Genomic DNA, 25,761 nt, shown 5'->3' with positions numbered 1-25,761 from the left:
TTTGCTTCATTATCAGACACATATGTTGAAGAAGGAAAATAATGGCTGTTCCATTAAATAAATAGTAGCAATCGGGTCACATTAGTAGCTCCTGGTTTTTCTTAGCCTCTGTTCTCCTACTGTTTTCTCATCAGTGTTAGCAATTCCAGGGAGGTTGCTGGCAAATAGAAGAGTTTTCATATATTCTTCATTTTATTTATATCTTGAGCTATACGGAGATTGATATAATATATCGTGCAGCATGTGAGTGCCCAAGAAGTGCCATCCTGCATCAAGAAATGCTCTCATCTTCCATCTGTTCTTTCAATAAAAACTTTAAATCATTTTGACTCGAGGGTCAGGCAGCTGAAGATGTGTCACTTAGACCATCCTTTCTTTTCTCCCCCACCCTTTCCTCCTGTATTTCTTTTGGCACTTCCTAGGCAAATCTATCTTTGAACATTTTATTAGCTGTACACTTATTTCATTCACTGCAGTGATGCCCCTGGGCATCAGTCTCCAGCCTGAGTCAGGAGCTTACAGGAGCTTCTTTCCACACCTTCTCTGCTTCCTATGAGGACAGCAGTCCCCAGGAAGCCCTTTGCTAACCAGTTGCAGCTGCTCAGAAAAATGAGGGTGCTTCCCACTTGGAAGACTGGCTTTGCCCAGAGCTGACTCCCAGCCTTCCCTCAGTGGAATCTGAAAGGTTCTCAGACATCTCAGGGGTCTGCCTCAGGTTCTGCCTGTGGCCCAAATAAGAGCTTTAGAAATCTTAAGCAAACAAAAGGTTTTGGTACCTTCTCCCACATTCAATTCAAAATAAAAGCCATTCTTAACCGTGAAATGATCAAGAAGAAGCCCAATAAGGTTCCAATTTTCCTTTTGATTATGTCTTTTATTTTTAAATGTCAACTATTAAAATGTCTCCCCAGATTGTTGGCTTTTTTGGTGCCCTACTTTTGCTGGTGCTCTAACCATGGTGCCCTAAGTAACACTGCCCATGAGCCCTGAGAGGTAACAGCAGGATGTAAAAGAGTGGTGTCTGTGGACTGGTACTGTCCTATCTTGAAACTGCTTTCAGAGGAGTAGGAGAAGGTGATCAGCATTGTGATAATTGAAGCAGTTTTCCAGAAAAGCATAGGGATTCCTGGGAGCCAGTTTCCTTCACATTTTTTGGTCAAGAAGCAACCAGCTAGTTTCATGTTTTCTGCTCGATTTGAAGATTAACAAGGCCATTTTCTGTGTGGGGGATAGATAGTGTTTCTTTAGCAGCCCCCTCCCCCTGCAAGAGAGAAGAGTCTAAAATGTCATCTTTCTGGAGAATGGTGGAACGAAGAAAGGAAATTCATTTTGAAAAGGGGTCTGAGGTAAGACTGTTCTGAGAAAGCCCCTTAGAAGGTGGGAAAGATGCCTCCTTCCTACCAGCAGCTCTTGCCTCTTCCCAGTGCACTTCCTGTAGTAGGAAACTGGCTGAAAAAGAAAGGATGTTTGTCACGGAGGACCCTTATGTGGGACGTTCATAATTCTTATTGGCAATTCTTCCTGGCAGAACTTCAAGCCTTGAGGGCAACAACAGCAAAGGAGCTGCCGGAAGGCTGTGGCGGGGACTAGGGAGGAGAGATGCTTATAGTCTTCCCTGCTCCTGGAGCCAGAAGGAGGGCTGAAGTTTGCTGTAGTTCTAGAGGGATGCATGTGAACTACACATTAGAGGTGGCAGCGGGGGTGAGTGCTCCCACATTAAATACAATATGGCCACATAAATGGGTATCCCTGTAAGAGCTTTAAGCTATATTGTATTCGCACATTGTAAAGTAAAATTCAGGTTTCTTATTAGGTGTGTGTATACAAACACATGTGGATGCCAAGAAATAGAGACTTACTTAGAGACTTTAGAGTTTAAATCAACTCTGGTGCTGCTTCACTTTCAAGGTTTCTGGAGACTCCTTCTGCCCCAGGGTGCAGTAAATCAAGGGAAAATGATTTTTAGATTGTTTCGTATGTGAAACGACCCAACGGAAACTGGGGAATCTTGTCGTGAGGGTTGCCAGGGTGGGGTGTGAAGACAGATTCCTGCAGCGTTGATTGTCGTGGCAGGTGGATCATGATGCACACTCCTCTCTCTTCAAGCAGCAGCACTGCCCCCACTCTTTATACAGAGCAGGGAAGAGAAAGGCTTTTATTTTTTCAAGTAAAATTTAAGGTTCCCAAACAGGGTGTGTTTGAAATAGCGCCCTGAGAAGTGGAGGCGCTCCCTGGGCCTGGCGCAGTTCTTTGTTCCAGCGCAGCACCCCTTCTCCAAAGGCACTGGCAAAGTCTATTCCACACACACAGTTCCACTGTCAGAAATCTGCGGATCTTAGATTTGTCTCCAGACAAGGCTGGAGAAAAGAGCTCACTACCAGACAAATGGCAATTGGCATGTTGCCTTCCTATGAGCACTTTGAGATCTCACAGCCCCTGGCTAGTGCAAAGGGAACCTTGCCCTGCACTCCTTGCTGACACCTGCCATTTCATCTTTTCTAACACTCAAGCCATAGCTTAGTTTGTGGATTGGATGTCTGTGGTGAAGGAGTGAAAAATCGGTGCTATTTTTTCATTACCATGCAAAAATTAAGACATAATCCTGAATGCCAAAACTATCCCCTCCCATCATTAAAAAAGTAAGATATTTAAGTCGGGGGTGGAGGGCAGAGAAAGTCTACGTCCTTTTTGCGAGTCTCTGTGAAGAGCCTGATTTCTGAGAAAAAGGTTGGGGAAGAACCCGCAGCTATCCTTAGCCAAGAGACTGAGCTATCCCTGTAATGTCCAGCGTACCCTGGACCTCTGGATGCTCTGATGTGTGCTGGGGTGCCCAGGGCACTGGGTTGACCTCTGTCCCCACAAACAGCTTCGAGGCTGGGCTCATGACACAAAACGCACAGATTCACGGCTTTCCTTCCTGACACTGCAGGCATAAAAGACAGTGTTAACCAAGGAATCATGGACTCTAGAGGAATTGGAAGATCCTTAACGACCACATCCTCCTAGCAGAAATTTGTATTCTAAAGTGTGAGCTTTGGTGCGCGTTTCAGTGTGCGTGCGCCTGCGTGTGTGTGTGTGTGTGTGTGTGTGTAGAATGCATGTCGTTACCAAATACCTAAAACGGTATTGGACCGCAAAGAGGTTAAACCCGGTTGCTTTCGACAGGAATGAGTTGAAAGCACCCAAGCGTTTTCGGGTGGGTATCGCCGTCCATCCATTCGATGGCCTCGCTGATGAGCATAGAAGATGTACCCGGGAGGTCTGTCCCTTCCTGGCTGCGAAACCTGACCGATATAGCGGAGATTCTAGAAGAAAGAGCTAAGGAGGCCAGGGCGGAAAGAGGAAAGTCAGGTGTGGGGGAGATTAAAAGGTAAACTAGTGGGACTGACCGGTCTGGTGGGACTAGTTAGCGAAGCCAAGTGTGGGTAGGAAGCGAGATCTTGTAGGAGGTGCTCCGAGCTACATTCCGGGATTTGGGATGAAAAGAGAAAGCCAGGGGGCTCGGGTTCTCCGCTCCTGGTTTGTTCCTTACAGACCCTAGACTGTATGGCGGAGCTTGTGGGGCAGGCGTGGAAGCGGCGTCCACCCCCACGTGCCCCACATGCAGCAGCAATCCCACGCGGTTTTCGCAAGCGGCTGGGAGGCAAGAGGGCGTCCCCCCACCCCGCCCACTGCGCCCTGGACCCACGCCACGCACCGCCAAGGAGTAGCTATGGTGGCACGTGGAGGAGGGGCGGGTAGGCAGGGCGGCACCATCACCCGGACCAGCATCTTGGAGCGGCCAATCTCACTGCTCATACTCTCCTCCCCACCGGCGCGGGAGCCTTGCTGTAATCCCCCGCCTCCCCATCTCCGACTGTGAGGGGCGCACAGGGTGGGGGAATGGGTAAATAACTGGCCCAAGGCCCAGCTTCCCGGTTCTCCCTCCACTTTCCCGCGGCCTGACTGCGCCCCGGGCAACACAGCCCCTCGGGAACCTGAGACCAGGTAATGTGGCCTCCGCCCGGTCCCGGGTCTGGCTGCATCCCCTCGAACCCTTGCCTGCCCGGGTCCAAGTGAGGGTTTTCTCCCGGAAGGTTAATCACCACCCGCATCCCTTAGCCGGGTCCCGGGAGGAAGAGATGCCCTGGCTCTCTCGTTGACCCGGCCTCGAACGCCGACCTCGAGCGCAGAATACTCCCCAGAGTGCTGGGTTCCTGATACCCAGCCCGGGAGCGCGGAGAGTGAAGGAGGGACCGGGAGGGGAAGGCGGGGACGCGGTGGGTGAACAATCAATGGCTTAGCCTAGTTTCCCCGCAGGAGCTACCGCCCATTCACCGTCTATGCAAGCACCAGCTGGCGGCAGCATCTTTTAGGTACAAGCTGCAGTGAGGCAAAAGCTGGCTGGGGGGCCGGGAGCCCAGGGCACGCCGCGGGACTCCAGCCCCCCTGCTGCGCCCCAGCCTCAAGACGCTCTGGGCTTTATGAGGTTCAGTTACCGCCGAGTCCTCCATTAACACCTCCTCTGATTATTGAGAGGCTGGAAGGGCTGAACGCAACCTCAGAGCGTTTCTCTGGGCACCGGCCCGCGTCTGTGCCCTCTGCCCACCCCTTCCTCCTCCCCCTCCCGATTTGGAAGCATAAACAGAAAATAAAAGACAGGTGGAGAGAGCTAAGGGTCAGAGGTGAGGGAATCAGATCAACTCCAACGGGGTGGGGGAGAGAGAGAAGGGAGAAATTAATTTTCATCCAACGCTTTATTTATTTATTTGGATTAACAGGGGGACCCTCAGCGAGACGCAGGGACTGGCCCGCACCTCTGGCAGCCGCCTCCCGCCTTTCCTCGCCGAGAACCGAGTTCTAGTGGGGGAAACGTCTGACATCTGGACATCAAGGTAAGACCCTGAAGGAGATGTTTTAGTTGGAGCAGTTTTCTGCCCTCGGAGTGCGCCCGGACGGCCGGGAGTTTCAGGGACGTCTTGGGAGCCTACCGGAGGAAGGCCCGGCTTTGCTCCAAGCCGCGTCCCTACCTGAGGTCTCCGCGGGAGGAGCGGTTTGGACGCGCCCCACCGGGTGGGAGGAGGTGCTTGGGGAAGCCGGGCCCTACCGCTGGGCTGACGCGCGGCTTTTCTCTGCCAGTGCAACCACCATTACGGCGTGATCCACTCCTTTTCCTCTAAGAATGCTGAACGGTACCACTCTAGAGGCAGGTGAGTTATGTGCCAGGTTCCTTCTGATGTTCTCTGCCCCTTGGGCCAGTGCGTATACCATGTGAGTGTGTGTGCGTGTGTGTGCGCCTTCGTTGGGTGGAACGAAGAGGAGTGTGTGTTTGTCTTAAAAATTAAACCGCGCTTCGTAGGCTCAAAAATACACATTCTCTTTCAGAGTCTCCTGATAGGACTCCTGAAACCCTCCTTTTGCCTTTCTCTTTGACTGTCTTTGACTTTCCTCAGGATCAGGGTCCGGGGCGCCAGGCAGCGGTCCTGGTTCCACTGATCCTCCAGTAGTCAGTGGCTCAAGGGACGCGCTCCTGACCCTCCGGGGAGCTGCTGGGGGTGTCTCTTTCTTGGAAGGGATGGAAGGGGGGCCGAGAAGACACCATTTCTCACACGTGTAGGGGTTAACTGGAAACTGGCTTCACCCACATTTTTTTGTTGTTGTTCAGTCCTAACCTAGCGCAGCCGTTTCTGCGCCTGATCTCAGCGGACGCAGTGCGGGACTTCTCCCTTTATTTCTGCAGAGCTGAGGGCAGGCGGCGCAACAAATCTCAGGTAAAAGAGCATCAGATTTCAGAAGCGCTGTATTCTAGACTTGGCGCAGGCCCCTTTGGGGAGAAGAGCCCAGGGGCTATAGAGGACAGAGGTTTGAAGGAAGCAAAAGCTGGCGAGAGGTTTTTTTTTTGCCGCGAAGGATGAGGGTAGGCAGAGAACGCGCGAAAGGGCAGGGCCTTGGCCGGGAAGTACTGCCCAGCGAGAGGCTGGCAAGGGTGTGCAGCTGGAGCGTGGCCTCGGGTCCCCCTTTGCAGGCAGCCGAACTCCCCCTGTCCCAGCTCTGCTTGGCTCACTCCCATTTGTCTTGAGGGAAGACCCCCTAGTAGGACTGAATCAGAAGTGCGCCCGTGCAGCAGCCCCAGTATGGATCTGCCAACCTCAGTGTAGGGGGAAGTTTTCCACATGGAGTATCTCAGTCTCCACTGTCTGGAGAAAGGCCCCAGCGTGTCCCGGCAATCCGCTCACCTTCCATCCAGCGCAGCCCGGGCATCCAGGGCCAGGTGGCACGGCACTGAACGCATGGTTCCTAGCCTCAGGCTGACGCTGACGTTTCACTGGGCTTTGGGTGCTCAGGACAGTGCCAGACGCTGGATACTGTTTTAAGAGCCGCGCCTTTCAAACCAAAGGGGCTCCTTAACCAGCTTAACACGGTCTGGAGGAAAGGTAACTCCTCCTTCTTAAAGGGCAAACTTAGAGGCACAGAATCATGGCCTCCAAAATTCAGGTAGAAAGAGACCTTAAGTCACCTTTGCTCTCAAAATACGCACATTTGTTGGGTTACTTCTTCCCTCTCAACCCTAACTGTCCTGTGGGTTTAATTTCCCTTTCCTCCCCCCTAGGGAATTCTACTGGGCTCGGGTTCTTTGCCCATGTAGACCCACCTGAGCCCGCGACAAGGGCGCTGCAGTCTTTTTGACCTTCATAGAGATTCTAAGATCCCGAACTCTCAGTTCCAACTATTATGCTCCACTATAGTCCGGCCGTCCACTTTCCTAAAAGCGGCAACAGTAGCGGGATGGGTGCTGTCAGAATAGAAAGGAAAGAAAGCTTAGTGGACTACGTGTGCTCAATTGTGAGGGAGAGCAGTGCTGGTCAAGGGACCTGCCCCATTATACCTGGTAGAGCTTTGAATTTAGAGGAGAATTAAGATCTTATCCCCGATGCAGGCTAGAGAGAACCACATGCACCTGTCCCTCAGCTCAGGAACTGAAAAAATGAACACTGTAATTTTTATAGAACACTTGCGGGCCATTCAGACTACAGCTGGGAGAAGGGGGAACATTTTTTTTTTTTTTTTTTGTCCCCAGCCACCGGGCCTCAGCCCCTCTGCTGGAGAGGTGAAAGAAGGCAGAGGTACAAAGATGATCTCCTTATTTAAAGTGCTTATTTAAAGTCCTTTGAGAATGAGGAGCGGGGAGCTCTTAGGCAATCTCTCTTGGGGGCTCCAAGACAAAAAGAGTAGAAAACTCAGGTTCACACACCCAATTTGAGGGCATTCCTTCCCACCCTTCCTGGGCTTCCTCCTTAGGAACTGTGAGAGGAGGAAGGGCTGGACCCATGGGGACCTATTTCCGCAGAGCTAACAAGGACCTCCCAAACTCCAGCTGACCCCCACCCCACCCCCAGCTTTCTCCAGACTTCCTGCGTTCACTGAGAAGGAAGAATCCTGGCAGTTTGCTTCTTTACAGGAAGTAGCAAATGCCACTGGATGCAGGAACTCATAACCTGAGTTTTATAAGAGCAGGAATAGCTAGGATTCAACTTGGAAACCGATTGCAGAAGGTGTTCTGCCTTGCCTGTACCTAGACGATTAACAAACTTGTGTGGAATAGAAGAATGAATGGATGATTGGAGGGCTTACAAAACCTCCGTGTTTGGCTTCCCTGGAGACACTGTAAAGTTCTGGCTTTTTCCTGGAGTTGTTTAACTTTCCCTGCATGCAGTCTCCAAAGTTTTATCTCTTGCAAGGAAGCAGTGGTATTCCTGGGTTCTTCGTTGTTGATTTTGCTGAGCAGGGGCAATATGCAACAAGAACCAAACCTAATTTCAAACACCCCCATTTGGGGGTTGGGAGAGGTTTTAGCACAGAAACTAGACAAAGTAGGTTGAAGTCCTGTATTTACTTTTTGCTTGGAGCTTCCTTGGGTGAATTGACTGAGGGTACTTCTCAGAGACTCCTCCTCCAGCTCTAAGCCAGTTTAGCCTCTGACTTGTGTGAAGGCAATCTGCCCCTTTGTGAGAGGACCGGCTGTCTCTGAAAGGACTGCTGCCCCCAGCCCCTCCTCAGGGCCCTTCTTGTGTGCACGTGGGTTTGAAAAGCTCATTGATTCCCATCCAAAGGGGCTAATTACATTACTTACAGTAAATAGCAGCCCTGCTGTCAGGTATAGCTGCCAAAGTAAGGAGGAGGGGGATGTCTCCAGCTTAGTTCACTTGATTGGCTTCATTTTTGTGTGAAATTGTGTTTTATGAGCTGCATTTTGGCACCCGGAGGACCTAAACTGCGTCCAGTCTGCAAATAACATTATTTTTGACCCTGAGAAAAAAGGAGGGGAAGCAGTAGAGTCTTGAGTTTCATGGAAGAGGCCACTCCAGCAGCCTCAGAAGGCAATGCTTTGGGACAGGAAGTCAGGCTGCTGCACCAGGGGTCGTTTCCTCTCTCTCTTTATTTCTGCCTTCCTTCCTTCCCCTTCTTCTCATCCTCTCCCTTTTTTTTTCTTTCCTTCTTCCCTCCCTCCCTCTCTCCCTGGCTTTTCTCCCGTCGTCTTTCTAGCTTTGGCCACAGTTCGCGGTCGGGCTCCCCCGGGCGGAGGGAAGCGGGTCTGCGGCCGGGCGGCTCTTCTGAGGTATCTAGGATGTGCCAGGACACAGGCACCGAAGTCCTGGGAAAGGCAGCGGGAAGTAGTGGGGAACGCAGGCTGACGACGGGGACGAGAGGAACAGAGAGCGGCCGGCGCGTCTTCCTCTCTGGGTAAAGCCGCGTTGGTTCCTGCCGCAGCGCTGTGCCTCGGGGCCCTAGGGGACCTCTGGCCGTTTGAATGAATCGACAATATCAGAGTATTGTGGACACTTTTTAATGGGGCCGGGGAGGGGCCGCCGCTACCGGGAACAGAGGGCGACAGAACAATCCCACCTCTTGTGAGGAGCAGATCTGCCATTCTGCTTGTCAGTTCTCACCTTCCCCTCCTCCACGGCAAAGAGTCCCTTTCACACCCTTCTGAGTGTGCGGGTGCGCCCAGTTTTACAAGTCCTCTGTCCTGCCAGGGTAGTGAGAGCAGCACGCGATGGGGCTAGCGCCCAGTCCTGCGGGGGCAGGCGCCAAGCTCCCAGGAGTCCCCAAGTCGCTTCCCATATTGGCAAGCTTCAGATGAGACATTAGAATCTCCGGCAGCCTTCCTTCAAACCTGAACCGGGGAAGAGAATAAGCCGCCCTATGGCCAAGGCGCAATTGCGTACCCGTGTGTACAGGTCCATGCCCTGTCCCCTACACTCTAATTTTCTCAAAGAAAATTGTTTTGCCAAAAGTAACCCTGAGAAATGCAGACGCTCCAAACGCCCTTTCCACTTCGGATGAAGCCAGCATCTAGTAGGGTCTCCGGCCCTCAAGAAGGTGAGGCAAAGAGATGAATTGTCAGACAGCTGCTTTTAAAAGTGGATTGAGGAAGACGGGATGGGGAGGAGAGGAACCAGCATTGTCTCCACTTCAGTAAATTGCTTACATTTCTGCTCAATATTTATGCATTTCGGGTGACAGTCCTGCAGGCTGGGGATGAAAATGTCCACAAGGAGGAAATCCAAAGTTTGAAGCTGATATTGTGTGTGTCCTGAGCCAAGGTCTGATCTTGAACTCGGATCAAATAGGCGGGCTCTAGGCCTCCTGCACCAGGGCGGGGACAACAAGAGCTCCTTTTCCCCTTTAAAACATGACTGCTGGGAACTCTTGGAAGGATGTGTGTGTGTGTTTTGTGGGGAGGTAAATGCCCCCTCCTCCTGCCTCCCTACTCTCTATCCCCCCACCCCTTTGTAATGTTTGTCCTGCTTGCCCATCACCAGGGGGTTGAGAGGAGTATGACAGGTCTTTGTTGTCTGAATAAAAATCCGTGGCAGCTCCGGGGAGAGAACTCCTCCTACTAAATTATCAAAAATGGGCTGGCTTTAGTCTCTTAACAAATTGGACACAGCTCAGGCAGGAGCAGTCCCCAACCCAACCTACAGGCACTGGGAACTTGCAAGCAGCCAGGGAACGCTGAAAATAGCACGTCTTTTTCTTTCTTTGTGTTCAAAACTATTTTCTTTCTTCACCAGATTTTGTTTTCCTCCCCCCGCTGCAGTTGTTTCCCATTAGTAACCCGATCTCTCAGAGCAGTAAGATTCGCCTTCTACGCCTCTTTTTCCCTCCGCCCGAATTGTTTGTTTTCTGCACATCTCCTTCAGGGAGCCGCTGAGGCTTCCCCCCGACTCTTCCCAGTTCTTTTTGCTTCCCCTCGGCCCCCCAAGCAGAACGATTTCCACTCCGTCTGTTTCTTCTCCTCCTTTCTCTCCCTCTTTCCCTCCATCCTCGAGCGTCTCTGCGCTCCCACAGCGCAGCCCTCTCTGGTCCCTTGCCTCCTTCACTCGGATGAGCTGAAAGCCCCGGGCGTGTGTATATGGAAATAGTGGGGTGCCGAGCAGAAGACAACTCGTGTCCTTTCCGCCCCCCAGCCATGCTCTTCCACGGGATCTCCGGAGGCCACATCCAAGGCATCATGGAGGAGATGGAGCGCAGATCCAAGACTGAGGCCCGTCTGGCCAAAGGCGCCCAGCTCAACGGCCGCGACGCGGTAAGGAAGGGCTCCGCCGCGGCGGTAGCCGGGCACCCCTGCGCCCTCTGTTAAACCAAGCCGACTCCCTGGCCGGTGGAGATCGGGGGCGGCGGGTCGCAGAGACGTCCGCTTGAGGGTGGCGGGTGAGTTTTCTCCCGTCCACCTAGGTCTGCAGGGCTAAGAAACGGTCGTTTTTCTGAATCGAAATGTCTGCAGCTGGCTAGCCTCTGTCGCAGCTGATTCCGAAAGAGCAGGGAGAGGAACTGGGAGGAGGTGGGGTGGGGGGCGGTGGCGTTCTCTTCTACAGACCTCAAGGTTCCCTTGATTCTGGGGCAGGCGTCTCCCCGGCGAGGATCCGCAGCTCCGAGGGCAAGCTGGGCGCAAGCAATAGGAGGACCGCGCTCTGCCGAGGCGTCCGAGCCAAGCAGGAGCCCAGGTGGCCTTAGTCTCTGGGCCTGATGACCGGACCTGTGAAGTAGATTCGGACGCGACTGGGTCATTTCCAGTTCTCTAGACGCTCGGGGCTTGGGACCCCTAACCGAGAGACTCTCAGGGTTTCTGGTATCCCGACTGAGTCCCTCTAGCGAGACAGCACTACGTTTAGCGCCAGGACCGGGCGGATGTCATGTGTAGGGGGAAATCAAATAAAACATACGGAGGAGCGTGGCACCCAGTCGAAACGCATGAACTTTATAACCAACCCTTAAACAAGCTAATCAACTACCACTGTTTCTACTATCCATAATAATAAAGTCATGTCCTCTTAATAAAGAAAACTAATTACTTATCTAAGCGCTTCCCTTTCCAGATTACTAATGGGAGGGGGGGAACTACAGAAGTCTCCGGAAATGATTTCAGCCAAACATAGCTGTGTAGATCCTTTGGTACCACAGTAGGACTCGTAGCCCAAACTAATCAGGAGACTGCTCTAGCCCTTGTCAGCTGGGTTTTGGGTCCGGCCAAGTAGCCCAACTCGTGAACGTGTCTATATTTGTAACACTCATTCAGTGCCGGGGCCCCTGGTCGGAGTAAAGGGCTAAACTTTACTTTTTCAGGCCCGCTGAAGTTTCGTGGGGAAGTTCAACCCATTTCTGCTAGTCGTGAGGGAAATGTCGGGAGGTTAACTACTTTTCCCTTTTTCTGGTCATCACATTTAAAAACAAATAGTAGCAACCCAAACCCAAATTTTGCAGCGGGGCTGGGCTCCTCAAGGTGGGGCCACTGGGGCGTCCCCAGTCGGGTCAGTGGGACCCAGAGGGAAGCGTAACTTGGGCACTAAACAGATTTTCAAGACGAAGGTCTCAGTATGCCTGTTGATGCTAGGGAAAGAGGGGACTGTATAGAGCGGGCTGGACAACGGACCCTCTTCGGGAACAGCCACTTTACACACTTATTGGGAACGGGACCAATAGCCCTGAAAATTAGGGAAGAGCAGGGTCTGCCAAATATATCTCAATCAAAACAAAGTCGACCAAATTATGAGCACAGGTCCAATAATCTCCCCTTTGCTTTTGATTTCAATGCTGCTTATAAGAATTTAGAGAAATCGAACTGTAATATTTTTTGTTTAAAAACAACCTGTGCTTGTTCAAATTTCCTTTTCACTCCCCTATCATTTCCGTTGTTTTATTTTGTGTGCGTCGAAAACCACAATTTTTAGCTTGTAATTATTTGAATTCGGAAACGATCACCAAACTGTAGTCAATATTCTCCTAGTCCTTTTTAAGCGAGGCTCCGGATGGCTGGGATGTCTTTAGGTTAATAGTCCTGGGAGGACGCGAACGCCGGTTCAGGCAGACACGGAAGAAAGCAAGCGAGCCGCAAAGGGAGAAATCACAAATGTTTCCCCTGACTTTTGCCTTTGTGCAGTGGACCCTGGCCCCTGCCGCGCTCTCTGCACGCCCTGGGCTCGGTCTGCCTGGGGGAGAACCCCGCGTCGTGCGGCGACACCGCGCGCCCTCCTCAGCCTTGCGGTGTGCTTTCTTTGCAGGGCATGCCCCCGCTCAGCCCGGAGAAGCCCGCCCTGTGCGCCGGCTGCGGGGGCAAGATCTCGGACAGGTACTACCTGCTGGCTGTGGACAAACAGTGGCATCTGAGATGCCTGAAGTGCTGTGAATGTAAGCTGGCCCTCGAGTCCGAGCTCACCTGCTTTGCCAAGGACGGTAGCATTTACTGCAAGGAGGATTACTACAGGTACTCCCCTACACCCCCACTTCCTACGCCCGAGTACACCTGGCGGGGCCATCTGCCTGAGCCCGGAATCCCCTCTCCGTCCCCTACCTTTTGCCCCATTCCGGGTGCGGTTATCATTTCGGAGACCAGGGAAACCCACTGCATATGCCTTCAAGCTGCAATCTCCCTGACCGACGGTGAGGGTGGGTGGGAGGGACATTAAAGGTCTAGAGCTTTATCAGCGAATACCACGTGCTGCCATCACTTCTCAGCTTGGCTGGCGGAATTTGGGGAAATCTGGGGAAGAGTAAATGGACGTGGTCTCCGTCGACCGAGACTTGATTGGGTTTTTGTTTTCCGCTTGCTACGAATTGGGCAAGTTCTGCGCCTTGAAACTGAACTAGTGGCTCGGGCAGCAGCAACAGAGTGTTAGGTTTTCGCAGGTGGCAGGAGACTCTGTAAATGACTATGAAAAGGAATAAATGCCATTGCCAAAACCCAAGCCACTCAGTTCCGAGTTCCTTTTATCGCTAGTTACAACCATGCCCGCCAGATTGGAGAAAACTCAGCAGCAGGCTTCTTTATTGATTCTTCTCAGTTATGTTTCTGGATCGGGAAAGACAGAACTATGTGCAGGTGACCTAGTTCCGCTCTCAGCCCAAGCAAGATAAGTGGTTAAAAAAATAATAACCTTTTCTCTACAAAATCGTCATTTTCCAGGACTGTGTCCGCATGCTTTCCCACACCCGCGCACATCCAGGAATAATTATATCTTCTTTCATTCATATAATATTTCGTAATTGATTTAAGTGTTTTCACTTGGCATAGCAATTTAATATTCTAGTACTGTGAGTTAGCTAGTGCTAACTAGTGGTTTGCTTTTTAAAATTTTTTTTAAATTTTTTAAATTTTCACTTTACAGAGAAGAAAACTAAGGCTTAGTTGCCCGGTTCTTCTGACTTTAATGTAAAGATCCTTTGTCTTGGTTTATCAGAAAAGGTCGATGAGCAAATAAAATTAATGCCCACTGTCCTGTCCTCCTGGAACCCTCCCAGGTCCCAGTCTCAGGCCACTGCAGGCCAAACCCAGGTGTCGCGGGTGGGAGATGGCTCTGCCTTGCTTCAACTAGCGCCTTGACTCAACTGTTTCCTTCCAGAAGGTTCTCTGTGCAGAGATGTGCCCGCTGCCACCTTGGCATTTCTGCCTCGGAGATGGTCATGCGCGCCCGAGACTCTGTCTACCACCTGAGCTGCTTCACCTGCTCCACTTGCAACAAGACTCTGACCACGGGCGACCATTTCGGCATGAAGGACAGCCTGGTGTACTGCCGCGCCCACTTCGAGACCCTCTTGCAAGGAGAGTATCCACCGCAGCTGAGCTACACGGAGCTGGCGGCCAAGAGCGGCGGCCTGGCCCTGCCTTACTTCAACGGTACGGGCACCGTGCAGAAGGGGCGGCCCCGGAAGCGGAAGAGCCCAGCGCTGGGAGTGGACATCGTCAATTACAACTCAGGTGTGCCCTCTATCCTCACCCCCGGCGCAGCCCCGGCCTCCCTGAGGAAAATTCGTAGAGCTCCTTCCCCGTCCGAAGTCTTGCAGCAAGAGTGTGTTTTGCCCAATGCCTCTGTTCTCACTACAACTCCCTCTCACTCTGAAGGAAGGGAGAGAGGGAGGAGGAAGGGGGAAGGGAGGGAGAGGCAGCACTTTATTTAGGTTGTGGCAAAAAACACATTCATAACTATGGGGCTGTAGTGACTTTCCCCAAACAGGCAGAGCCAAATCCTTCTTGCCCATTAGTTAATGAGCCCATTAGTTTCTGGCTCTCAGTTGGAGCAAAACAGCCTCAGGGCAATTTCTTTGTGGAGGCCAAATTATAGATCCTGGAGGAGGTTTCCTAAATACTGAAGAAAAAAAAAAAAAGTCTACAGAGCCCAACCCTAGTCTGTCTAGAGGGGTCAGAGGCTGTGGTCACCAGCCCAAAGTTAATCAGGAACACAGTTGGCAAGAGTGTTGAAAAACCTAATCCCTGATCTTGGCAAAAAGCAGTTGTAGGGGTGGGAATCACTCTCCACAGCTGAGCTAGCCTGTGTCTTTCCTAAGTCAGGATATTCATCCAGCCGTCTCATTCCCGGTGTGATAGACCATCCAGACATCCAGACCCCTGGAACTGAAAGTACCTCCAGGTCAGGCGTCCTGAAGAGGCTTAGTGGTATCTCACGCCATTCATCTATACTCAACCACCTTCTCTCTTCATTAAAAACAACATGCAGACAACAAGTCAAGAACACATTCTTCCTTGCTTTGGGGGACACGCCTATCATGTATCAATCTCTCACATGCATCAGTTTCCCATTGTTGGTAGCCTGCCCCCACTCCCCATCCTCCAGGTGAGGATGGTGATCGGCTCTGCAGATGATAATCTAACTGAGCAGAACAGAAGCTATTCTTGTGAGTCCCAATCACTGGAAAAAAGAGGTTTTAGAAAACCTGGCTAACTTTTGGGGAGCCTAAGGACCTTAACTGCTTTGGCTTTCAGTGCCCTGGCCCACACCTGGCTGAGAATCTCAGCAGACTGACACTCAGGACAGGGGAGACCATTCTGTTGGAAGGAACCTTGAGGACCTTATTATGGCAACCCCACTCTATTACTACGAATGCCCCCAGATACCAAGCATGGGCACCTCAGAGCACGGGATTTTTCCTGTTTTTCTCTTTCAGTTCCCAGGGCCTGGTATGGTGCCTGACATTGCTAGTCAATGGTAAAGAACAGTGTCCAGCTGGTTAAGTGATTTGCCCAAGATCACACAGCCAGTGGGAATGTGAGCTAACAGTCCTGCCCTGAGTTTAGAGTTTTCAGGGGAACCCACACAGGATGAGTGGCCGCTCTCTCAGCCCTCTGTTAGGCTCTCTCCTGGGGTTCTCTACTGCCTGATCTAACTGAAGAGGAGAATCCTTTATGGGCAAGCACAGCGGGTGGCCTTGCAGGGAGAATGGGGAGCAATGGGGAACACTGTGTGGCAGCACTTGTCCCTAGGGGGTTCATACCAGGGTTGCTGGACGAAAAGAAAAGGACCTGCCGGCTCACTGCAAATCTCACCAGGGTCAGTCAATCTGTGTGAGGGCAGCGGGCAAAGCCCCGGGTTTTGGCAACCCTCAGTAGTGGCCGTGCCCTCACACTGGCCCCTGCTGTGCTGGAGCAGGAGATTTGGTTAGGGGCCACTTTGCCCAGCATGCTTACTTCATCTTCTTTGATGCGTGGTCCCTGGGGCAGGGCAGGCAGGGCACTAATTGTTCTTTATTAATAGAAGGTGACATTGGAATCTCAAGCCACTCACCAAGGCCCTAATTCCCGAGAGAGAGAGAGAGAGAGAGAGAGAGAGAGAGAGAGAGAGAGAGAGAGCGCAAGCCACTCATACACAACTAGTGAGTTTTTTTGGAAAGAAGGGATCTCTCAGCCCGGATAAAGTCCAGAAGGGTGAAGATTTCTAGCCAAACAGTAGGCAAGCCTGACTTTTTGATTGTTTATCTAATCTAATTAGCTAAATTTGATTTTGCCTTGGATCTTCATGTTAGATCCAAGGAGCTTTAAGAACAGTAGAATTTAGATTCTTTTACTTCTCTGAAAATAACTAGAGAGTACAAACTTATTTTTAAGAAGAATAAAAGAATCCTTCTGAGCCACTTAGGTCTTTAGTTTGCAAATTAATGCTGCTACAAGTTGTTGTGGAGAAGGTTGCTTTTGTCTTGCTCCCAAAGGAGGGAAAAATTGTTTAGGCCCCCTTAGCCCAAAGAGTTTGTACCTCGCACCACTACAAACTGGATGCCTCTTAGTTAACATCTACTCCATCCATTCTGGACTTTTCCCAGAGATACTATTCAATAGTATATATATTTTAAAGATTAGGTTAAAATTATCTATGGGAATTGGTTTGAAGATGCCTGACCAGAAATCAGGCCATCATTTAAAACAGTGCTTGCGAATCTGATGCCACTTTGTTACAAAACTAGGGCAAGAAACCCTTCAGCAAATTAAACACATGTTAAAATGTAAAAAATAAAATAAATCCAGTTTTAACTCATTATTTTAGCCTTCTTTGGATTTTATCTTGCTATCTTTCATTAAATGTAAACATTAAATGTAAACAAGTCTCATAAAGGGTAAGGTTGATACTAAACTAAGTATAATTTACACAGTATGTTTTCAAAATGTGCAGAAAACATGTTTGTGATTCAAAGAATCTCAGAGAAGATATGAAACTTGGCAAAGGCCAGCTAGTGCTTGATAGGGCAAATGCCTTTTAATGAGAATGTCCCTAGTTTGGTTTATACCTCTGTGCAAATTAATCAGGCAAATATTTTAGAAAGAGACATGGAAAGTTTACCTGAAATGCTAGCTTGAAATAAAGCCCTCTAGGGATGAGAAGAAGATTTAGTTTAAGATAGAAAGCTCTTATTTGTGTAATTTAAACATTAATTGAGAGATTAAACTCTTGCCACTTCTCAAAATATCCTTTCCTTAAGTCCTTTCTTCCTATCCAAACTTTTAAGGCTCCTGGTGGTTAAATTAGCCTGGCACTGACCCCTAGTGGTCTTCCAGGGATCAGTTCATTCTCAGAAGGTTACATACCTTCACAGCGACACTCACTTTAGGATGGGTGACCATTGCATAAGTGACTGGAAATAAAATACTTAGATCTTCTCATTAACTTTATAATACTGGATGTGAACTGACAGGTAGATATTTAAGACAGTTTTAAGAGTTATCATTTCATCTCATAATTCGGGGAGTGGGGGAATCCCCTACAGCTTTAGAACTAGGCCTTGGAGAAACAGTCATTTGCAAGTTTATGTAATGCATGTGTAGTTAAACATAAACAATATCAGATAATGCACTGTTACTCTGTAGAAGAAATAGATTTCTCTATTAAGTTGCATAATATGAGATAACAGTCACAGGAAAATCATATATAGTAATATCTGTTTAATAAAGACCTAATGAGCTATCTCCTTACATATTGGATTGTGTATTTTATGTGGAAACAGGGCCTATAACTGTATTTAACACACTAAAAGGCTCTGCTGAGTTTTTAATCAGCAATAATGGATATAGAATGCGTTTTCAGGGAAGCCATTTCATTAAATCTTACTACAATTATTTTTCATAAATTTCATTTTAAGAACTAATGATTATATAGTCAGGTTGGGAATCATATTCATTTCTATATATTACCCTGGTATGGAGTGGGGGAAAGATGGCCAAGGGCATTATTTAAACACCAAGTCTTCTGTCCCAAGTGTGAAATTCAGTTTGATGTGTTGTTCAGGAAAGGTTACATGTTACATATGATAGGAAAGAAATCTTACTTGAAGAAACCTCCGATGACTAACGTGTGCCTCTTTGACTATTTTTTGTGGGTATATTTATAATCTGGTTATGAAATATGGTTGAGTTTACTGGAGGTAAGTATAGTTTTATAGTAGGTCATAGAGATGCTGTTTCATCCATTTGAGGATATGAAGGTGCAATTCTGTAGAATATTTGAACTTGACATATCCCCACTGGGCCAAAATAGGATAAAATGTAATGCATACTCTTTCTGTTATCTCTGGACATATGGTACCCTTTCTGGTGGAGTTTAAGAAGCCTATGCTTTACATTCGAATGTATATATCTGACTTGGATTCCACTTCAAGTTGATTTAATTTCGGATTAATACTCACTTGTAATTTACTGATGAACAAAGGGCCCAACATCTTGATTGAATGCTTCTTGAGCTCCTACCCCTGTGTTTGACTCAGAGAAGCAATTCAAAGTTGAATACGGTATAGTCATTTCCCTCAATGAACTCACCTGTTCTTTTGCCAAGTGTGTCCTCCTACTTATGTGTCTTATGGAAATACAAACAAAGGAGACATTTGTTTATGTCTAGTCTTTTTACATTAGGAGGAATTTCTTGTTAAGTGAGTTTTATATGTGGCTGACTTCTTGGTTGATGACTACAAAACTTCTGTGTTTCTGTAAATATGCTGATTTGCTGAATATTTTTTAAAAAGTAATTCTAAACAGAGCCTAGCAGGCAGATAACATTTTATTAAGCAGAATACTTTATTAAGCAGATTGGAAGAGCTCATATTAAAGGATGCCTCCCTTTTTTAAGATTCAGGTTTCTTTCTCCCTGGAATGACATGATCAGGTTGGTTTCAGATTTTCTATTATAAAGCAGTACAAGTCAGGATGATCAGATCTAAATTTATATAACTATCTGAAGGAAGAATTTAAAGAAAAAAAATTGCCATGCTCTTTAATTTGTGAAGTTGGCTGAAGTTGGTTGTGTAAATATTTCACAAAATGTTTTCATTTTACAATTGTATTTCCTATGCAGAGCCAGTAGATTCTTGGAAATGACCCTTTAAATGTGCAGCTTTACATCCTGGGGGTAATGACTTTCTGGCTGGTTTCAAAGACTGGGTTGTTTTGCCCTTGGTGCTAAGAAAGTCTTTGTAAGGGGAGAGAAAATGCCACCCTCTCTCTGCCAGACCAGCCAGGGGCACAGCTTACATCCCACTCACACACATCTGGAGCAAAAGGGACTAAGATCTGAGCCTAGAAATAAGCACCACCAGTGTCTCTCAACTGTGAGCTGTGGGGAGCGCTTCAGGCATGAACCGTGTGAAGGGAAGTCTGGGCTCATTCTCTTTCAGAAATATTTATTAAAATCACTCCAGGGGAAAAATATTTTCTTTCTGGTATAGCCCTGTGTTAACCAGTCATAGCTAAAAGCTGAAACAAATAATATTCTTATGTTTACATAAGAAATTCACAAATTTTAAATTTCTAACTTCTCCTCCTTTTTCAGCCTTTTCTAACTTTTTCCTGACTGACAGAGCTCTAGGAATATGAGAAAAGGCTAATCCTTAGAATTGACCTAGATGCTTCCTTAGTCGGTGGGCCCTCAGAAACTTTCAGACTTGAGAGAGTAGTAATACTTGTTTCTCTACGTCTCATGACAAAAAGCAATACCTTCAGACAGTGTGTCTCATTCCAGAAATATAGACAAAAGGTAGAGTCTTAAATACTGTGAGTGTGGGCAGTGGGGAGCTGGTACAAATAATTGCATTAGAAAAGGGTTTCTTCTCACTCTCGTAGGTCTCTCTCACTCCCACCTTACTACTTACGGTTTGTTCATATTCTCAAATTCTTCCAGCAACCATTAAACAAAAGAGAGGATTTAACCAATATTTTTCTATTGCATAAACTTTGGTTGTGTCTACATTAACAGACGAGTTCAGCTCACTTTAGCAATTATCTTCTTTCTTTTTGTCTAGATACTACTCATAATTGGGTTGACAACCTTTTTCACTGCTGCTTTATTACCACAGCAGTGTCATACAGCCTGCCATCATGTCAGCTAATGCAAGAATTTCTGCTTTAAAAAAAAAAAAAAAAAAAAAAAAAGAATTTCCACTGAGCAGTTGTTTGTTCACTGTTACTGCAACAGGTTGTAATGAGAATGAGGCAGACCACTTGGACCGGGACCAGCAGCCTTATCCACCCTCGCAGAAGACCAAGCGCATGCGAACCTCTTTCAAGCATCACCAGCTCCGGACCATGAAATCTTACTTTGCCATCAACCACAACCCGGATGCCAAGGACCTCAAGCAGCTTGCTCAGAAAACAGGTCTGACCAAAAGAGTTTTGCAGGTAAGACACGTGCATCATTGACTGTGCATACATTTCCCTTCCCCTTGCCAGTAAATATAGTGCTCTTCCCTGGTTAGAGTGACGCAGATATTTCCTATATTGCTTCTTACTAGTTTATCTTAGCTATCTCCCTAGAGGGTGTTCTGAGATTTTGCAGGGGCTTCCTGGAGGGTGCCCAAACAGAGACCCAGGGTCTTTTTAAATACAGCCACATTCTCTCTACATATGTGGAGATGGGCCCTTCAAAGGCAGCACAGCTTGTCTCACTGCTGTGCAAATAAGAGTGATGTTATTTGCACAGGCCGTGGCTTTATCGATTTCCATTAATATTATGCTCAGTGCACAGACTTGAGAGGGACCTGTTGGCACTGTCTTAACTCGGCAAACTTTTGGTAGCCTCACTCACCTTCCAAAATCAGGTGGAAGCTTCTTTCCACTCCTGAAAAGCCAAAAGTATGGTTAGTGTTTCAGCAACCAATTGGAGCAAGTATTTTCCTGCCTTAACAAACCATAATTAAAAACAAAGTACTGGAAGTTAGTTCTGCTGTCCAATTGATTTCCTAAACTCATCATGGCAAGAACATATAACTAATGAAATTATGATAGGTTGCTGTGAGTCACCTGTGATCTTCTCTCACTTCTTGGTGACAAATAGCAGGCATTTTAAATTCTGCTAAACAGTTTCAGGCTGTTTGAGGTCTGTGGCCCTGGGAGTTTTTTTCTATGTGAAGAATATATACCGTGTGCTGGGCTCACGAATGGCTTGAAGTCTGTTTCAGTGATGTCCATTTCATATGAGTGATTCTTACTTTGCCATACTTTCAATGGCCCTGCTTCTACCCCTTCTCAAAAGATAACAGTTGAGGAATCACAGTGTATTTCCCCCTTTTTATCACCATGTGTTCATTTCCATGGTATATCCACTTAAGCATCAGTTGTTCCAAGTGGCACTTGTTAATGCTACAGGGTGGAATAAGTGCAGTTGAGAGAGAATAAATCCGTAGTGTTACTTGAATAACTCTCTTTTAAAAGAAAGGAAAAAAAGCCCCTTTCCTCCTAAGAAAAACAAACAATTATATTTAAAAGGAGAAACATATATCAAAAAAAAAAAAAAAAAGAAAGAAAGAAAGAAAAAGAAAAAAAGAACAAGTGAGAGAGAAAGAAAAGAAATATAAAAATGAACATCGGTAAAGAAATCAATTGGGATTGGTTTGCAGGTTTGGTTCCAAAACGCACGAGCCAAATTCAGAAGGAACCTTTTGCGGCAGGAGAATGGGGGTGTTGATAAAGCTGACGGCACGTCGCTTCCGGCCCCGCCCTCAGCAGACAGCGGAGCTCTCACTCCACCCGGCACTGCGACCACTTTAACAGACCTGACCAATCCCACTATCACTGTAGTGACATCCGTGACCTCTAACATGGACAGCCACGAATCCGGAAGCCCCTCACAAACTACCTTAACGAACCTTTTCTAACATTGGTTTTTTTTTTTTTATTTTTTAAATTCTTCCTCTTCTTTTTATTATTATTCTAATTATTATTATTTTATTATTTACAAGACTTTTTTTTTCTTCTAACCCACAAGATATTTGGGGAATAAAAATAACAGCTTGGTGTGTAGCATCTGCAGCCACTTGGCAAATGAGTTTACAGTATTGTCTCCTTTAAGTGAATATATTTTGTCTACAAAGTGTATTTGGATTTAAAAAAAATTAATTAGGTCTTTCAGTTGGTAAGGAGAGTTTTTGAATAATTCTAATAAGTGCCTCTTAAAATTGTATGTTACTTATTTCCAGAATCTCGAGGAAAAAAGAAAAAAGAGTGGTATTATTATGGGCAAATAATCATATTCCCAGTTAAATGATTAGGTTAATAAAGAACCAGATAATTAATTAGTTACTTTTTAAATCTTGCAATTGTATGTGTGATTATGGAGTTTTGAAAACGTTACATTTTTTAAATCTTAAAACTGAAAACTTGTTTTTAGTATTTCTATTTCTTACCTGAACTGTTAATTCAAGTGAGGAATATGATGAAATAAAAGCATTAACTATAGACATTTTAAATAGTAATGGTTAATTAGGTGAGAAATCTATTACAGGAATGTGACTTTTCCTTCTCTTAGGGGTGTACAACTCTAAAAACTTTTTACTTGGTTATTTGTTTTTCAACATTTGAAAAATACTTAAGCTCCCTATGTATCCATGAAAATTCCGCATTGATTTTGACATTCCATACTTTTAACCTCCTAAAGCTAAAAACAATAGCTCGGAAACCATTCTTTCTAGTTACTTTTTTTCCCAGGGAAAATGGAAATAAGCAAAATATAATGTTTTAAGAAGTAAAAAAATTAGTATAATTTAATTAATAGCTCTATTAATTGGCTTCAGCTGTACCATGATATTGTATCTGGCATTCTATGTGAATAATGTTTAAAATACCCAGCCTGGTAGACTTATACCAACAATTGGTTTTGTTTTGCTTTATTTTATTTTGACATAGGTTGACTTATGTATTGAAAATAATTTTTCTGATATTAGAGATTTGAAGTTATTAGTCTTAAAGTAGATAAACTCAGAAGCCTTGTGGATGCTGATCTGAATATATTTCCTAGTTTACAGTAGCATTTTTTTTCTTTTAATTTAAGCTAAAATCTTAATGGTCTGGGCAGTGGTGAATGTTCATCTATTACGCTTCTGTTGTAGTTAAATACCAATTAGATTGTGGATTTCCTAAAAAAATAAAAAAGAAGTCAAGATATATGTCTTGCTTTAGTGGATTGTTAAGAATAACTTTGCACATATTCTCCACTTTTTGGACCCCTTAAATCTCCTTTGGTGGTCGAAGTGGCTATTTAATAGATTTTAAAGGTGTCCTTCTGGCTGTATAAATGTGTGGTTACATATTGACAGTTCACTGCCCACATTAAAGTGCATTATTGTAACTTTTGCTCAGGGTCTTTAGAAAATTAGCACAGAAAGTAGCTTATTTTTTAAAAAAAGATGATGGAAGATAAGTTAACACTGTAACAGAAGAAAGGTGTGATTGCCATTATATATTTAGCAAGTATGGTTATCATCTTATATGGAGCTTAAATCTTGACTTTTCATATTTCTATTACATTTTGGGCATTTACCACTAACCAGACCAAACAACCTTGGTAAGGCTGAGATCTTATTAATACACTTTTACAGGTAAAATAATGACACTTATAAATTTTGTTCTTTGACAGAACAATATATGGTACTATATAGATCTACTTTATTAAGTAGACTAATTATAACTCAGTTCTCCTATGTGCCTTATGATATAACTTGGAAGTAAGTTTGTGAAAAATCAGGATATATGTGTTGTTTGTTAAATTAACTGTTTTAAGCCCTTTTGACACCTCACTAGTTTTGTACTGTTTTACCTCTTATTTCTGAAACTCTTTTTATGGTGTATCCTGTTAGAGGAGACAAACATGTCATAGAAAGCAGTTGTGCACTCTCTCAAATATAGTTGATAAATTCAATAATCTTATATATTGAGCTTCGTGTTTATAGTACAGTAAGTGGTCTAGCAAAATTGTCCATGTTTCTTTGTTAATTGATAAATGCATTGTATAGAAACTATTTCCCCTAAATATTTATGGACCAAACAATTGTGATATATCCTATTAAATTTGTGTGAATAAACCATTTTGAATCTAAGGAGTTTTCTTTCCCATCAGTTTTATTTAAGTTTTAACCGTACTAGTGTGTTCCAGCATCTATATGTAAAAGCTATTCAAATGGTAATACAACATTTTTAGAAATATTTAAACATACAAATAGTTTTTAGATTTCCAAATTTCTGATTCATATGAAATGTTACACATTGTTGCACATGCAATGTAATTCAACCTAGAAATACCTTTGGATATATTTTCTTATAACAAAAGTAATGCCCCACTGATTTGACTCAGTCCAATTTTTAGAATAAAAAGGCTAATTAGCATATAAAGTAATTGCATGGAACAAAACCTTAAATATGATTAAGATTTCATGTTAGGTCTATTGAGCACAAATGGATATTTGTAAATCTAAATAGAAATTGCAGACCCCTAAAAGCCAAGTTGCTCTGTAGTTAATAAATTGTCACTATGATTTTTTTCAGGGAGAACAAATCTTGGGGCATTACAGCCAAACATCCCGACGTTTGAAAATTCCCTAAAGTATTAAAAGAAGGGGAAAAGTTTGATCGGAAATCCACTGCAGTGAAGACAAAGACACTATTAGGTTATGATAATCATACATTAAAAAATTTATTAAGCCAAAAAAAGAGAGAGAGAGAGAGACTTAAATGTCATTTACTGAATGTTAACGAATCTTGTGTTCTTTATGGTGTCTAACACAACTGAAGGCCTAAAATTATGTGGTTTAAACAAAATTAGATAAACCATGTACAAAACCAGAGCAACCTGGCAGTAATATGCCCACCCCATATTTGAAAAAAATTATTATTGAAAAAAATTTCACACATTTGTCAAGCACAAATAGTTGTAAAATAAAGTCCAAAACATTCATTTCACCTGCTTGCTAATGTGTATTAGTCCTGTTAATGGCATTTTCCAACTGTAAATTCAAAGAAAAGCTATCACCCCTTTAAGAGTATAGGGCTCAAACCCCAGTAATTTTAGCATTATTGTTTATTACTTCCTTTTTAAACAGAAATCTCTGCATGCACTTTTACATATGTCACCTCTAGTGTACACCTCTGTATGATGACTTATCTTTGCTGTTTCTTGTATGATAAATAGCTTTCATTAATAAACATTTATTTGATGCAAACATAGTTAACTTTATGTTAAACACACGCTGTTGAAATTAATTTTGAACACTTAAAGAGGCAGCACAGTACATTTACAACTTGTTATACTAATGAAAAAATACAAACAGCATAGTGAGATTAAATTCTGGTAATCTAGGATAAAATTACTTACTTGGTTTTTACCTTTTCATGACTTATTTTCATTTGTTGTATTCAATTGCCACATGTATTAAAAATAAAAAACAAAGTGAACCCAAATTACAACAAAATAAACCTTAGAACAAGCTATTGTGTAAAATTTCGGCAACTTTTTTAGATTACTAGGGTAAAATTTATAGATCCTATGTGAGTTTACATGTTTGCTATGCAATGAACAAATTTATTGAAGTATACAAATATATTCTGAACTATGAAAAGATCCAATCTTTGCATAGTTCAAGTTACATATGATTATTACAAACAAAAAAGCAAATGGACAGACAGACAAATATTTAGGAATGAGGTTTTTTTTAATTGTTAAGGGGAATATTTGAAGAATAAAATTT

General features: G+C 45.3%; 1 protein-coding gene across 7 annotated transcripts; it reads left to right on the top strand.

The window, feature by feature from the left end:
• Window positions 1-4,815: 4,815 nt before the first annotated feature.
• Window positions 4,816-25,494, top strand: LHX9 (LIM homeobox 9). Of its 7 annotated transcripts, XM_063647518.1 has the most exons (7): window positions 4,816-4,874; window positions 5,119-5,189; window positions 10,452-10,570; window positions 12,543-12,745; window positions 13,881-14,236; window positions 20,223-20,425; window positions 21,643-25,494. In XM_063647518.1, the coding sequence occupies exons 2-7, from the start codon at window positions 5,162-5,164 to the stop codon at window positions 21,898-21,900; spliced, it is 1,167 nt and encodes a 388-aa protein (XP_063503588.1). In that variant the 5' UTR covers window positions 4,816-4,874; window positions 5,119-5,161; the 3' UTR covers window positions 21,901-25,494. The 7 variants fall into 7 exon arrangements, with proteins under 7 accessions (XP_063503588.1, XP_054350388.1, XP_063503616.1 ...); XM_054494413.2 differs by lacking the exons at window positions 4,816-4,874; window positions 5,119-5,189 and adding an exon at window positions 8,686-9,360 and having other exon boundaries at window positions 24,563-25,494; XM_063647529.1 differs by lacking the exons at window positions 4,816-4,874; window positions 5,119-5,189 and adding an exon at window positions 9,962-10,115 and having other exon boundaries at window positions 21,643-22,256.
• The last annotated feature ends 267 nt before the right edge of the window (window positions 25,495-25,761 follow it).

Source organism: Pongo pygmaeus, chromosome 1 (genome assembly GCF_028885625.2).
Source record: "Pongo pygmaeus isolate AG05252 chromosome 1, NHGRI_mPonPyg2-v2.0_pri, whole genome shotgun sequence".
Taxonomy (NCBI): Eukaryota; Metazoa; Chordata; class Mammalia; order Primates; family Hominidae; genus Pongo; species Pongo pygmaeus.
Note: the sequence above shows the minus strand (reverse complement) of the source record. Positions and strands in the feature narration are given on the sequence as shown.